This window comes from Cervus elaphus, chromosome 20 (assembly GCF_910594005.1).
Source record: "Cervus elaphus chromosome 20, mCerEla1.1, whole genome shotgun sequence".
Lineage (NCBI taxonomy): Eukaryota > Metazoa > Chordata > Mammalia > Artiodactyla > Cervidae > Cervus > Cervus elaphus.
The window spans coordinates 130,192,700-130,208,538 of NC_057834.1; the positions used below are offsets into that span (position 1 = coordinate 130,192,700).

Consider the following 15,839-nt stretch of genomic DNA (forward strand, 5'->3'; position numbering starts at 1 on the left):
ACCTATTCATTTCTTTTATGCTTCTATCGCCCACCTGCCATGCTATTGATGACAGGTGTTGAGTCACCTTGAATTTAAAATCCTTTTGTGGTAGGCAGTAATGTGTTGGGTAAGATTCATACACACACACTCACGTGCACATTCACTCTTTCCTTCTTGGAAGGCTAGAAAAGTTGCCGGATATACTTTCTAACTTAGGCTCCACTTCATAATCCTTTGAGCATGTGTCTGGCCTGCACACCTTTCTGTCCCCTGCCCCCTAACATAGAATGACAAACCACTAGAAATAGGGTGGATGGAAGTGAATGAGAAAGAGGAAGTCCTTCAGATGCTTAAGGCTCAGTGAAAACTTTTTCTTGGGTGGGCTGTACCTTAGTTTTGCAGTTCTGTGTGTGTGTCTATTTCCTGATATTGATATCCAACCCAGACAGTGCTGGGCTCGGGTTGGGGGTTGTCAGTCTCTGCCATTTTCTAGATGTGCGTGACAGGTGCATATTTAGTACAGAAGATTTTTGAATTGCTTCTTCAGAACTCGATCAACCCTCATAATGCTGCCAACATTTATATAATAATTTATACAATATAGGGAAGTTTTGTAAGAAGAAACTGATGGAAAGTCATTTTTTTCTTCTGAAAGGGACCTGTCATTCAGCCCCTAGAATCTGGATGCCTAGTACAAAATAGGGGTTGTGTAAATACTTGTTGAGTGGATATATGAATTTAAGTCAGGAATTGCTAATGATTCTAAGGATCCTGGAGGTGACATCAAAGTATAAACTGGATAGATTTTAAAGATAAGAGTGGTGGGGACAATAGCAAACTGGAGAATGCATGCCCTACCTAATGACAATCACATTAAAGCTTTCTAAAAACATAGCTAGAAAAACCTTCAGATTAGTTTACCTGTGATGCCCCAAACTCTTCTCTTCATTGATAAAAACAGTATTTGGATAAAGTCGCAAAGCTGTTGGCAGAGCTAGAACTGAAACTCAGATCTTTTTTTTTAGTCAGGTGCACTTTCCGCTCTTCCACATAGATGATTAACTGTTAGATTAGAAAATAATGGAATATAAAGTGTTTCAGCTTTACAGTGGATTCATTTCATATCCCTTGCTATGTTTTTATCCTGATAATTATAGGCTATGTCAAAGCTCAGGTTTGAGAGTTATAGACGGGTATGAACAGTGAAAGACAAACTTGAAATTTCTCTTCTCCCTAATCTGTCACACTGTCGAGCACTCTGCATTTCGAGGAATCAATTATTAATTACTTGGCATATAATTTCTTCTTTTTCTGTCTTTCTAGTGGACTGGTTCTGCCTGTCTGGAAGGCCATGGAGAAGCTGGGAATCAAGCCAAGCTGTGCTTCTTGGATTTTATCAAGATTTTGTTGGCAGACATCTGTGAAGTGGTTGAAAAGCTTGTACCTGTTTTATATTTGCTTCTGCTTCAGTGCTTTGTGGTTGTCAACAGGTACCATTTTCTTTAATATTTAAGATTTTTAAAAAAGGGTACTTTGTGTGAGTCTGTCATTTCACTTTAAAGACTAGTAAGAGCCAGAAGAGCTAATTGATAGAAATGGTCACCCTTTTGGTGGACATGTAGTTTGTTGGGTTTACTTGTTTGTCTGTTTTGTTTTAGACCAAAATTTAAATTGGATTCTTTCTCTTTTTTTCATTTTTTGAAAAAAAAAAAAAAAAATTTTTTTTTTTTGGCTTGCTGCTACGTGGCATTCAGGATTCTTAGTTCCCCGACCAAGGATGGAACCTGTGCCACCTGCAGTGGAAGCGCAAAGTCTTAACCACTGGACCACCAGGGAAGTCCCTGGGTTCTTTCTCATAAAAGAGAATTGACATGATCATTTTGAGATTTCATGAAGATGTAATGAAGAGATAAAGGTTTCAAAGCTAGACCTAGGTCTGAAAGCTGGATGTTTCTTCCACTTAATAACTACAAAACCTTGAGCAAGTTACCTATTGTCTGTAAGGAAGGATAAGAGCTACCTCACAACTTGATTTAAAAGATAAAGTAATTAAAGCATGTGGTACAGTGCTATGAACATAAGTGATACTTTGCTTTCTTTCCTTTCCTGACGGAATCTACCTTCTATACTTAGAAGGAAAATGTACCTTTTTCCATAGAAAGGGGTTATGCTGATAGGTTTTTAAAGTATGTTTCCTTCTAGAGATTATTTCACCAGTCTTTTACCTCTTGCCAGGAAAAAGTGCCAAAAAGGCTCAATTTCAAAGAGTAGCCCTTTTTTTTCTGTCTTTTTTCCTTTGGTTCTTTTGTTGACATTGTTCCTTTCAGAGTATGGAAGTGAGAATGACTTCTGCGTATGCTGCTGTCCTGGGCAATGATCAAAAGACTTCTCTTGTAGAAACCACTGTCTGGGACAACTAATCAGTCTTTTGATCCTATAATTACCAAGATTTCTATTGCTTTCCAAAAGGAGTTGGTGGCCATGATCTTGAGAATCAAATAATTACTGTATTTAGCAATTTTAGTGACATCAACTTTGAGGTTTTTGTTGTCTTGCAGTGGTGGTTGATGATTGCATAATTATAGCAGTGGAAATTGCAGTTGACAGAAAGCTGACCTAAATATTTTTTACCCAGATGATGCTTTGCTGGGACAGCTAGCTATTTCAGGTCAACATTTTATGTAAGGTTATTTGAATTAAATAAGTAACTGATTTAGCATCATCAGACTAGGAAAATCACATTTTTTGAAGTGCACCTACTGTATACCAGACCCCAGGTTATAGACATTATGTATTTAATTTAATCTTTATGATATCCCTAAAACAGATTTATTTTTGTAATTAGGAAATGAGGCCCAGGGAAGCAAGATGACTTGACCAGGGTCACATAGCAAGAGCACAACAGAGCCAGGAATCTAAACGCAGGTTTTTCCACTCTAGAGCTTACGCTCTTTTTCTTCTGCTTTGCTGCCTTCCAACCACAGGTGATCTTTTGGAGGACCAAAGGCAGCTTTTTTTGCCCTGAACCAGAATGAACAGCTTGTTGTTTGAGGGATTCTGAGTATAGGGGAGGAAGAAGCTTTTCAGAGTGTTTTTTCTATTTTCCAAGCTAGTTAGTTAAACAGAGTGCTGTGGGTTCATTGGGCTTGTCTTTAGTATCCCTGGTGAGCCTGGTGCTTAAAAACAGCACCCTAAGGAACACATTGAGTATAAAGGTATAGAGGTGGTACTTGGTAGGAGTGGCTCTGATGGGAATTAGATTGTACCAATTCCATTTTAGAAAAGTTTGGAGCTTTTACTATGGAAGAACCAAGACCTATGTGTGTTCAAACTGAGTGAACATGCAGGCAACACATGACAGATAGATTTGTGTGTTTTAATTTTTCAGAGCTCTTAGATCAATTTTTTAAAAAGCACAATGTCCTAATAGCAAAAGTGAATAATAGACATAAACAGAGTATCATAAATAATAAATTAAAAAATGTTCATTCTCATTACTGACCAAAGAGCTGCAGAGTAAAATGAGAAATTCTTTTTAACCCTGTCATATTGATGAAGATCAAAGTAGAAATATCTAGTGCTGCCAAGGGGTGATGTGGTTGCTCTCCTGTTGTGCTGGAGAGTTGAATAGAGAACTTTTTGACATAAATCAGGATCCTTAAAAAGTTCATGTTCTTTGACTTAGTAATTCCCCTTTTAGGAATTTACCTCAAGGGCATATTTAGATGGTGGTAAATGAGAGCATTCATCCACACTCATTTATTCTGTGTTGGAAAACATTACTGCTACCTGCCCCACGATGGGAGTGTGGTGAAATTACGGCATGTCCACATGGTGAAATGTTATCTGACTTAAAAATTTACATTTTAAAGAAGAACAAGTACATGGAAAATGCTCCTGATGTTAAGCATGAAAAACATGATGCACAATTGCATATTCATGTTCGAAATTGGTGTCAGTTTTGTGAAAAGAGGAGTATTTTTGTATAACAGAAAGTCTGAGTAGCGGAATTATTGTCTCTCTTTTTTTTTTTTTGACAGTGTAAACCCTCGCTTTATTGGTCCAGTTTTTTAGTGAAGCCTCGGAGAACCAAAGGGCCAGCTAATGGTGAGGGAGAGTAGTGTCTTGAGCCTTGCAGAGTCAAGGGTTTGCAGGATACCCTCAGCCCAACATATGTTCGCTGCCCTGGCACCTGGGAGAAAAGAGGGAGGTGGCTCTCTGCAGGAGAGGTGGGGGTGTGGATATAGGGTCATGTAGTACAGGGCCCAGGGTCTGTTATTCACAGTGGGCAATAGAAGGATCACATAAAGTTCTTTATTACAGACCTATGAAAAATGAGAGAATTATATATTTTATTCTCACTTGTTTGGGTTTCTTTTTCCTTCTTTGTCTTTTTACAAAACAGCAGCAGGAAAGGAAAATGCAGGAGGCAAATGAGCCAGGCACCAGTGTTCAGATCAGAAGGGAACAGGGAGACAGGACTTAAACCATTATTGCCGGCTGGCCCCAGGGCTCTGTCCCAGCATCCTTAGCGCAGGGCCAAAAGCCCTGGAGGGAGCAGACAGAGCCGGGGTTAGGGGCGGGAGTGGGGGGGAGACAACTCTCTCAGCTGGGCAGCAGCCCTGTCCCTCAGGTGGCCACCCTGGCCACCGTGTTTGGAGGCTTGGTCTCCAAAGCTTGGGGCCAGACAGAGGGAGGAGGTGGGAAGGGCCAGCGAATAAAGGCTGTGAGTTGTATCAGGGTTCCCCTGGGACTGTGGGGCCCAGGCGGGCAGGGGCAAGTCAGGATGCTTCCCGCTTGTCAGCCGGTCAGCTTCTTCAGGAAGGTCTCTAGCTCGTCCTCATCATTTGATGTCCACAAACTTGTCCACCACATCCCCGTTCTTCATGGCCATGTTAGCCTACTCTGCGGCGAGGTCTGTGTGGTCATCAATATCCACCTAGGTCATCACCTCCTTCCCTTGCTGCTTGGTTGCCACTTTCTCTAACCTTGGCCCCCAGATCTCGCAGGGACCACACCACTGTGCGTGGAAATCCACAACCACTGGTGTCTCCTGCTGACAGCTCGATCTTGAAAGTCAGGTCCATCCTGGATGTTAGAATTTGTATAGACACTGGTGGTGTCCGTCGACCAGGCGTGGCTGGGTGTTCCTGTTAGGTTACTAGGACTGCTCTTGGGGTCTCCAGTGCCCTGGAGGTAAGGGCTGTCCACCGACTGAGAGGGCTTCCCGGAGATGACAGAGGTCAGGAACCTCCTTAGGAGAAGTTGCTGAGCCATCTCCCTGCAGCGAGAGTGACGGGATGCACAGCATAGCCCTCCCCACTGGTTGTTACTCTTTATATTGATTCTTCTCTGTGTTTTCCAGGGTACATGTTAACTCTTTTCATAAGGGGGGCGGGGTAGACCCTATTTGAAAAAGCAACAACAAAACAATAGCAGCAAAGTCCTGCTGTTGGTAGCCTGAATCAGTATTTATCTACTCATGAATTTGTTTGGTTTTTACCTGAGCTCTTAAGTTTTCCGTGATAAAATGCATTTCTGATTGTTGTTGTTTTTAGTTCATGGATTATAGAAATTATTCTTGAAAAACTAACCAAAATAAAGCAGCCCTGCAGCTCTTAACTTATCCCCGTTCCTTAGCAGTTTCTTCATCTCTGGGAGAACCCCAGGTGTACATTGACTTATGTATAATGGGCTTCTTTTTTATTTCATTTTTGGGTTCAATGCTGGAACCCACTGCTAGGAAGCAGTGATAACTGTTCGATAGAAGATGCTCTGTGTTTTCTTTGTGAGCCACTGAATCACTGTTTTTCTAATGTTATTGTTAAATGGCTTAAAATAGCATTTTGGACGTGGGGATTATCAATATCTGGAGACAAATGTGAAGTGACCCCAAGAATTTGGAAACTCCTGCGATAGGTTGTCAGCTTCTTGAGAGCTGAGATTTTGCCTGTGTTGCTTACGCCAGCTATTCCTAGCAAGTACCAAGGGCTTGGCATATAGTAGATGCACCATAAAACTATTTGTTGACTGAATAATAAATTAGCAATAAGAGAATTGTCCCTTGAAAATTAACATTAAAATCAATACAGTCTGTTGTTTGAGAGTGAAAGCTTAGAATGAACACAATCAGAGCAGAGATATGTGAAGGCACTTTAAGGAGACATAATGCCTTTGAGAACATCATGATCTGATTAAGATATTCACAGATAGTGTGAGTGAGTGATAGTTGCTCAGTTGTGTCTGACTCTTTGTGACCCCATGGACTATAGCCTGCCAGGCTCTTTTGTCTGTGCAGTTCTCCAGGCAAGAATACTGGAGTGGGTTGCCATTTCCTTCTCCAGGGGATCTTTCCCACCCAGGGATCAAACATGGGTCTCCCGCATCGCAGGCAGCTTCTTTACCATCTGAGCCACCAGGGACGCCTACTATTAAGAGACATTTCTAAATATAAAGATGGGTCAACTTAAAAAGTATCAGTAGATGCATACTTGACTTTATCTTATAATCTATAGACAATACGTTAGAGTATGTAATGAACATACACCTTTTCCAAAGGAACACCTGAGACAGAAGTAGCAGTAAAGTTAGAAATGACAGTCATCAATCAGATGAAATAATTTAGATGAAGCTTCTCTCTCTCAAAGAGATGGGGACTCGCCAAATGGTCAGAATGGAAATACAATGTGCTTTTAACTTGGTGTGAAAAATAATGTTCAGTTCCGTGTTGCTGAACACAGTTTTGTTTTTGCCAAATAAATCCTCTACTTCAGATTACTGCCCGAATGCTTTGTTAAAACTCCGCTTCTGGCCTTTGTTTTGGAATCTGTTACTTTTGTTGCCACCTCCTGGTTGCTGTCCTCTGAAGCTTCTGCTTTCCTGTTGTCCCCTGACCCCTGGGTTGCCCCCACGATGTCCCCTGAGGCCTCCTGCCCCCCGATTGTCCTCGGAAGTTGCAGTATCCTCAGGGTGCTTCTAGCTCTGGTTGCTCCGTGGCCGCCGAAAATTGCCCGCGTCGTGAGTCTGGCCACTCTTCCTGTACTTTGGGTACTGATGCAGTAGGGATATCAAAGCAAACGTCCTGCTTTCCTTTGAGAAAGACCGTTCCCTTCACTTTGAAACCAATATCCTCACCCGGTTGCTCTTTAAGTTCTTTCCAAGCATAACTAATGTTTGGCATTTAAATTCACAAACATGTTAACCTTTTAACATATATAATAACAATTCAAAAATGTGTTAACATTTAAAGGGCCAGAACCAGCCTTGGAAAGCTAAACCAAGATTAGTCTTTGAGGCTAGTATATACCTGAAGCTAACAATTGGCTGTGAAAATGTTTACTGTTGTTCTCTTGCTTCTGGGCAATAGATTACAGAGTTAGTTAATAAGTATTTTGAGTACAGAGAAAAAAGATTCAATTCAGAACCAGTTTTTTTTTTTTTTAATTTATTTTTTCCAGTGGGTTTTGTCATACATTGACATGAATCAGCAATAGATTTACACGTATTCCCCATCCCGATCCCCCCTCCCCTCTCCCTCTCCACCCGATTCCTCTGGGTCTTCCCAGTGCACCAGGCCCGAGCACTTGTCTCATGCATCCCACCTGGGCTGGTGACCTGTTTCACCATAGATAATATACATGCTGTTCTTTTGCAACATCCCACCCTCACCTTCTCCCACAGAGTTCAAAAGTCTGTTCTGTACTTCTGTGTCTCTTTTTCTGTTTTGCATATAGGGTTGTCGTTACCATCTTTCTAAATTCCATATATATGTGTTAGTATGCTGTAATGTTCTTTATCTTTCTGGCTTACTTCACTCTGTATAATGGGCTCCAGTTTCATCCATCTCATTAGAACTGGCAGAACCAGTTTTTTAAAACTTACTAGGATTATGGTCCTGGACGAAGCACGAGGTTAATAAAGATGAGTGTAATGCAGTTCCTGCCCTGGAAGAACTCCTAGTTTAACGAGGGAGATAGATGTATAAATACTATGATGTGGTAAGTGAAAAGATAGAGGGGTGCAGTGCCCAGAGTGCTGCTGCAACCAGAGACGCATTCAGCTTAGAGAAGAACGGGGAAAACTGAAGCGTTCTCTCCAGGGAAGCTGATGGCTGATAGAATGTAGAAGGCTGAATTTGAAGGCGATTCCCAGGCAATGGAATTGAAAGAGCAAAAGCACACAATTATGAAACAGCTTGGTAAACAAAGGATACTCTCCACGCAAATTAGTGCTGCTGAAATAAAAAGAGCAAAGCTGGAATGGTGACTTCTGAGGAGGTGGATGGTGGCCAGGTGATGAAGGATCTTATATGCCATAGAAAGCAGCTTTGATTTTAATTGTTTAAGGCAGGTGGTCTGCAAATTTTCTTGATTATGCACTCATATCCATAAAAAAGTTGAGGCTGTGCTCCAATTTTTGTTTATACATTATAAACAAGCACCGTTGTGCTGAAGTCTTATGTTTATAAGAGATTCCAAAAGCAAAACCTTAATAAGATCAACTAAAAACAAATATTAATAGTTTTAATATTTTCTTTTCCTAACTCCATAATTTGTCTTGTGTATCTCTGGTAAGCAAAAACTCTACTTTGGAGAACATTGCCTTAGAAAATTGGGAGCTATTAAAACTTTGAGCAGAAGACTAATACTGGTACATTCCTGGAACACTTTGGCTAGAATATAGATGAATGGTAATGGTGCGGATGGGAGAAAGATGGCCAGGGGAGGGAGATGAGGGCTAGAGGTAAGGGTATCTGTTAGGAAGCGAATAAAATAGTAGTCCAGGAGAAAACTGTCTGTCTTCAAGGAACCTCTCGCTGGAAAGAGCAGTTTTACTCAATACAAATCAGTAGATATCAGGCTAAATAGATAGGTAAAATTTAGGAGTTCTGTAGTGACAGATTAGAGGTGGCTGTTTTTTAATTGATGTATAATACCATTATTTAATTCCAGAACATTTTATCTCCTAAAAGAAACTTCATACCTGTTAGCAGTCAATACCTATTTCTCCCTCCTCTAGCTTCTGGAAGCCACTAATCTACTTTCCAACTCTATGAGTTTGCCTTTTCTGGACATTTAATATAATTGGATTCATGCAGTAAGTGGCCTTTTATGTCTAGCTTCTTTGGCTTAGAGTCATGTTTTCAAGATTCATGTTGTAACATGTTTCAGTACCTCTTTCCTTTTCATGGCTGAATAATATTTTAGATACAGATTTTGTTTTATATAGTAGAGTTGCTGAATCATATGGTAACTTTAACTTTTTGTTTACTACAGCAGCTGCATCGTTTTACATTTCCACCAGCAGTGTATGAGGGTTCCAGAACATTTCTCCATGTCCTCACCAACACTTGTTATTCTCTGTTTTTTTTTTTTGTTTGTTGTAGTGGAGGTTGTTGAAGGTGAGAAAAATCAGGGAAGGCTTTGTGAAGGAAATGGAACTTGGCTTGGGCTTAATACGTATCCAGTTTGCCAACAGACAAACCGACACAGTAAGAAACAAGGGCTAGTCAAACAACCAGATGGGTGCAGATCATTTATTTGTTTTATTTTTTTTTGATTGCTTATTCATTTCACAGATATTTATTGTGCCAAGCATTGTTCTTTGTGAGGGATCTCTGGCCAGGTTCCTGGCTTCGTCTTTCCCAGCCAGGGAAGCTTTCTGAACAAGCACACCACATTTGCTGTCTCTGTTCTCCCACCTCTGTCCTCTTCTGAACCAGTGAGGTCTGGCTTCTGCCTAAACCCTGGCTTTTACCGAGGTAACCATGACCTCCCTAGCTTGACACCTTTACTTTTTACTTAACACCTCTGCTGCATTTGACACTTTTGACTGCTTTCTTGATTCCCTTTCCTCAGTTGCCTTAAGTTACAACCATGCTTTTCTTTGCTGTCCTTTCAGCTGATGTATCGCACTGTCTAATTATTCTTCCCTCAGCCTCTTCGCAGCTTGTCCCTTAAATGTTTTGTTCTTTGGAGTTCTGTTTCTACTCTTTCTTGTGTGCCCACCCTGGACAATCTCTTTTTTTCCTTTAGCATATAACTTGTATGCTCACTGCTCCCAAATCTATATATGTTCATTCACTTCTCTGCTGGACCTCAGACCGCATAGCCACCTGTATGTCACATATCTTCAACTTAATGTATCAAGACTGAAATCATCTTTAACCCCTCTTCTTCCTTTATTCCCTGTAGCAGTACAAAGACCGTGTATGCCATGAAGCTCCTCTGTCTGTGAGATTTTCCTGGCAAGAATGCTGGAGTTGATTGCCACTTCCTCCTCCAGGGGATCGTCCCGACCCAGGGATTGAATCCATGTCTCTTGCATCTCCTGCCTTGCAGGTGGATTCTTTACCACTGAGCCACCAGGGAAGCCCCCAGTGCAAAGACCATCTCAACTCATACTCTGAGGTATATAAGTCCCTGCGTCATTCTATACTCCCTTTTCACCTCCACTTTGAACTCACTATTCACAGAGTGCCGGCTCATGTTTCCACGTAGAGTGCTCTATTCCTCTGCCTGTGCTGTTACCGTTCTGCCTGACGTATTCTGGTTCAGGTAAACATAAACTCCTCTCTCCAAAGCCTCTGATTTGGAATTTTTCTTTAGTGTTCTCATGTTATCTATACATTGCTCTGTTATTATGCCACATTGCACTGTGTGGTTTTAGGCTTTGAGAGGAGAGGTTCAGAGTAGGTCATGCCCTTGAAGGTGGTCTGTATTTCTAAAGGCCTTTCTAGTGTCTGCTGGTATGTGTGGTTGGTGTGATTTCTTCACTTTGGCAGAACCGGAGTTCTAAAATGCTCCTCATCCCTACCCCAGCGTTGCTTGACCTCTAGTGTTTCTGTTTCCTTCTCATTGCTGTAGCATCTGGTATGTACAGACCTTTGTGTGCCTTTATGTCCCAGCCCTCAGCCTTTTGGGATTTCCCTATTTTCACAGCTCCTTGTCCAGTGTCCTGCCACTCAGCTTCTAGCCACACTCAGAGCTCTGCCACTTGGGCTTGATGATACTCTGTACTGTTTGGGTCCCAGTTTTCTGTGCTGTGGTTGAGAAACTGTTGTTAAGAGAACTGGGCAACTTTGGGGCTCACTTCAAGTTTCCCTTCTCCCAGGGATTGTAACCTTACACTGTTATCTCCTGATGGAAAGCAATTGTCTTAAGTATTCTGTCCAGTTTTATAGTTATTTATATAGATGATGAGTCTTGTACCAGCATACTCCATCATAACTGGAAGCAGAAGTCTACTATACTTACTTATGTGTCTACTTCATGAAGCTGTCTTACTCATGGTTACTTACTTGACATATAGCATGTAGTAGGTAGCAATAAAGGTTTGTTGGGTTAACCTAAAGATAATGTTTGAGATAGGACCAATTTGGAATCAGTAAGGAGAATCAGTCTTTCCTATGCTTTTTTTTCAGTCTTGGTCCATTAAGTGGACACTTCACTTCCCAGGATGATAATTTTTGTTCTTTTCCCCCGACCTTTTCTGATTCTCTCCAGGAATGGAAAAGTGATTTTTCTGACTAGTGATACTGGAAAAGAATTCTGTTGTAGGGAATGGCTAGTCTTCAGAATTTTCATGTGTTCTCTCCTTGCCACGATCTAACTGGTCTGCCTATGGCAGGGCAGCCTATATTTGTCCAGTTGATAAGTTTAATTCAGTGTAGGAAAGTATTAGGAAACGCATTTGTGATTGTACATCTAAGCTATGTGCTCTAGTCACCTTATCCCTTATAAAAATACTTTGGTCTCCATGTACCTCTAACTGCCATGTTTTATTTTTTAATTAGTCCTAAACTCTGGGTGAAAGTGAAAATGAAGTCGCTCAGTCCTGTCCAACTCCTTGCGACCCCATGGACTGTAGCCCAACAGGCTCCTCCATCCATGGGATTCTCCAGGCAAGAGTACCGGAGTGGGTTGCCATTTCCTTCTCCAGGAGATCTTCCTGACCCAGGGATCGAACCTGGGTCTCCCGCATTGTAGGCAGACACTTTACCGTCTGAGCCATCGGGGACTCTGAGTAGGAGAGATTAATTATGACCCTCAGCCCCCACAGAGGCTGCAGATGGGACAGACAGCTTTTGGCTTAGCAGGAGGCCTTTCCCCCACCAGTTGCCATCCGCATTTTGTTCTCATAACCGCTTGCGTTTGCCCTGGGCGGACAGGAGGCGCCTGAGCTCACTTTCCCCCTTTGCCCCCAGCTGTTAGTTGTGCTGTGCTTTGACAGCTGTAGCCCCTGTTGTACCAGTCAGACCAAGTGGTACCTTTTTCCTTTAAGAGAATAATATATTTCTCCTTTTTATATTAGAGAAAGCATTTTCAGGAGACTTTTTCGGTGGCACTGTATCGCTGCTCTTCTTGTATCTACTGGGCACCTGATTTAAGGTGGATGACTAATGGACTGTATACCTCATGGCAGTGAACCTTCAGCAGCAAGTTTTTCCTGCCAAACTGTCCTACATTCTTAACTACATTGCAGTACAGGAATGTAATAAATTATTAATCCTAAATCTGTCTCCTCAGATTGTGATAATGACTTGAGTACACGGCAGCTGGGGGAAGGTAGGGTTTTCTGGCTGTTAACATAAACCATACAAGCTCTTTGATTCTAAAATTCAGCTAGCATTGAGCAAGGCTGTGGCGTCTTTTTACATCACAATTTAATTGACCTAAGTAAGACCAGTCAGAATCATCTTAAGTTAGCGTCTCTCCCCATGAAATGAAGTAATTGTCTCTTGCTTAAATACTCTCCAATAAAAGATAATCATCTTTTTTGTCTTTTTAATCTTGTATTTTGTATTGGGGTATAGCCAATTAACAATGCTGTGATAGTTTCAGGTGAACGAAAGATAATCACCTTAAGTCCTTCTCTCTCGCCCGGAAAACTGTAATTCTGGTGGGTTCTATTTGCACTTTATGCAAACACAAACTTATTTCCTAACTTGTGTGACAAAGTAAAGAGGGTTAAGAAGATGGTGTAACTAGGCAGTAAATCCAATTCAATTTAAAAACTGTTTTAAATCGACTCTCCTAGAAATTCCTCAGGGAGGAAATAATGAAATAGTGGAGGAATTTATAAAAACAGACTAACAAATACAGGACCAAAATATGGTCTTTTGGCTTATTTTGGAGGTTGTGTAAAAGTCTTACTAATTGGAACAGCTTGCAATTCAAGGCATTGTGTGGAATGAGCAGGAACGTGATCAAGACTGTGTGTGTGGTTACTCCTTGGACATCTATGCTTTGGTGAGTAGTGTTAACTAAAAAAGATGCACAGTGTGAGAGTTGTGAGTTGTTTTATTTGGGGCAAAATGAAGACTGCAGCCTGGGAGGCAGCACCTCAGATAGCTCTGAGAGATTGCTCCAAAGAGGCACTGGGGGGAGGATCAATAATATATAAGATTTTGGTGAAGGAGGAGTTCAATGCAATCATGGACTTACTTTACAAAAGGTTTTCTGCTGGTCAGGAGGAGCTGATGTCACCATGAAGGGTGCTTTTCTAGATATGAAGAGATGGAAGGATTGGGATCATAAATCAGTTCCTGAAAATATCTAAGACCTGTTCCACCAGTTTCCCTGGAGCACACTGCCTCACTCTCCACCCTGAATTCCTCTCAGGGGTTGCTGAAATTCAGCAGCTACAGCAGCACGGGATTCGTTCTCCACAGAGGGAGATGGCACACGCTGCTGTTCAGTCTCTGGCAAATGCTCTCGGCAAGTGCCAGTTGTAGTTCAGTAGTATTGAAGGGTTTGGGTTAAAATGCACAGCTCTTGGTTTGAGGGCCTACCCTTTGAACTTTGTTTCTGATCCCCCATCCAGGAACTGCCTTGAGAAAAGTCAGCCCATGTTGTTAAGATCTTTTAGCCACTTTTGATTCCAGATAGTGCTGGATATGTTTTAGAGAGAAGTTGTAAGAATTGGTCTTGACCACCTACCTAGTTCATCAGCTGAGCAAGAAGCAGGAGGCAGAGTGGTCAAGACCATGGAGCATGGACTTGGGAGTCAGACAAGCCTGAATCTGAGTCCTGCTTCTGTTATATACTGGGTGGTGTTACTGAAACTCACCTTTCGTCAGGTTCCTCATCGACAAAACAAGAATGACAGTACCTCTGATACGGTTGTTATGAAGATTAACTGAAATGGTCCTGCAAAGTGCTTAGCCTACTCCCAGGTACATAAATAACAATTTAGCAAATGTTGGCAGTAGTCATGATATAATGACATAAAAAACCCTGACTAGTTAGATTCTTGTCTCATCCCGAGATGACCCAGTAGGCAGTGGATTTGAGGTCTCTGTTGGCTTCTTAAACCTCTAGTCAGACATCAGTCCCCACATTTTTTGAAGTATACTGTAGGCAGTTGGCTTTTCTGCACTGTCAGGAAAAGTAGGCCTCCATTCAGGTCTGAGGTCGGTTGAAGCCCATGACAAAGTGAACTCTGTATTTCCTGTAACATACCCCTAAGGAGCAAGACTGGCTACTTGTTTGGTCCTTCAGCCAGGGATCCTTTTCCTCTGGAAGAGGGCTTTGCTCTGCTGGCCCTCAGCCCTGGTTCACTTCCCCCAACACTGATGATCTGCCCATGTTTGGCAAACTCCTGTGCTAGGCCAGGTTGGTTCTTGTAGTCACAGGGCAGTGTTTTGCCTGGGGCTACTCCAATAGCATTTTTGGATTTTATGTCAGAAGTAGCTTGCAGAGTTAGTTCCTTCCTTCAAAACGTATTTATTGGGTGCCTGCCATCCTAGACATTAGAAATGCAGTGGCGAGGAAGGCAGACATGGTCTCTGCCCTCTTGGAGTTTGCAGCCTAGTGATTCCTTGGCCATTACTAGGGAAAAGAAATTCTCTTTGACAGGGGTGATATTACTGCTATCAAGGTTCCCTTCAAGGAGGCTGAGGTCTCCCTAGGGTCTTAAGGTATTTCAATGACAAGAGAGACCCAGTTTTACTTGCAGAATCCTAAGAGACTAGAGAATGTGATGTCTCAGGCTGGTCTTAGTAGAGGAACCTGCTGCTGAGAATTATGTAGGTGAAGCCCCTGTCTATTAATACAGTATATCCAGCTTTCCTTTCAACCCAGCCCACTCTCTCCACCATTAATAACCCACATCCCTGAATAAGCAGTGAGGGTGGTTATCTGGAGATTAGGAAAAAGTGTGACAGCTTCAGCCCTTGCTCCAGTTTGGAAGTGTATGTGTGTCCTCTGGTGATTTCATGGGTATTAGATATACCCAACCAGTCAGCTCTTGAAAATCCTTTTTGCATCAGGTTTGTTGCTAGGCTCTCAGGTGAACAGTCCCTGTGCAAGGGAAGCACCGCATTTTATTAATCCTGAACTTGTCTGGTCAATCACAAAAGAAAACTGTAAAATACCCAGGGATGATAAGGAATTGTGAATGTCCCTGAATGATGAATTAACAGGCCTTGTTCTAGCAGAAACAGAAGCAGAGAGGAATGCTGGCCAAGGCCTATCCAACTCCGCCAGCTGCAGACTCTGCCCCTGAAGATAGATGCCTGGTGTGGCTCATCCCATTTCCTCTTTTAACACTCTCCTGGCAAATGACAGGAGTTTAGGAATGCTTGCTTTCTTCCAACTGGCTTAACATTATACTTTGATTCTGATCCAGCAGCAATTTAAAATAAATGCTTATGGATTCTCTCACTTTTAGGTAATAAGGGGAATTAGCAGTCCTGGGAGGTGAGGTGCTTATACTGATTGGTTTTACTTCTGTACTCTAATTTCAGATTTAGGCTTAAAACTTTGAAGGGACTGCCGTTCTGCCTAGTAAGAAAGAACTCTGTTTCTTCTTCTTCTTTTTTTTTGATACAATTCAGTGCTTATTGTCCTTAACTG

The 15,839-nt window shown here is 41.9% G+C and overlaps 1 protein-coding gene and 1 pseudogene across 5 annotated transcripts in view; one reads left to right on the forward strand and one right to left on the reverse strand.

The window, feature by feature from the left end:
- The window catches only part of KIAA0319L (KIAA0319 like), a 94,599-nt gene that overhangs the window by 1,790 nt on the left and 76,970 nt on the right, over nucleotides 1-15,839 (forward strand). For 4 of the 5 annotated variants that reach the window (XM_043875785.1, XM_043875787.1, XM_043875784.1 and 1 more), the window contains exon 2: nucleotides 1,306-1,472. In XM_043875785.1, coding sequence (XP_043731720.1) covers nucleotides 1,334-1,472 — 139 coding nt within the window. In that variant the 5' untranslated portion in view covers nucleotides 1,306-1,333. Of the gene's footprint in view, nucleotides 1-1,305; nucleotides 1,473-10,322; nucleotides 10,392-15,839 lie in introns of those variants that run through there. The other variant, XM_043875788.1, reaches the window with a different exon arrangement.
- Nucleotides 4,783-5,259, reverse strand: LOC122676509 (annotated as a pseudogene).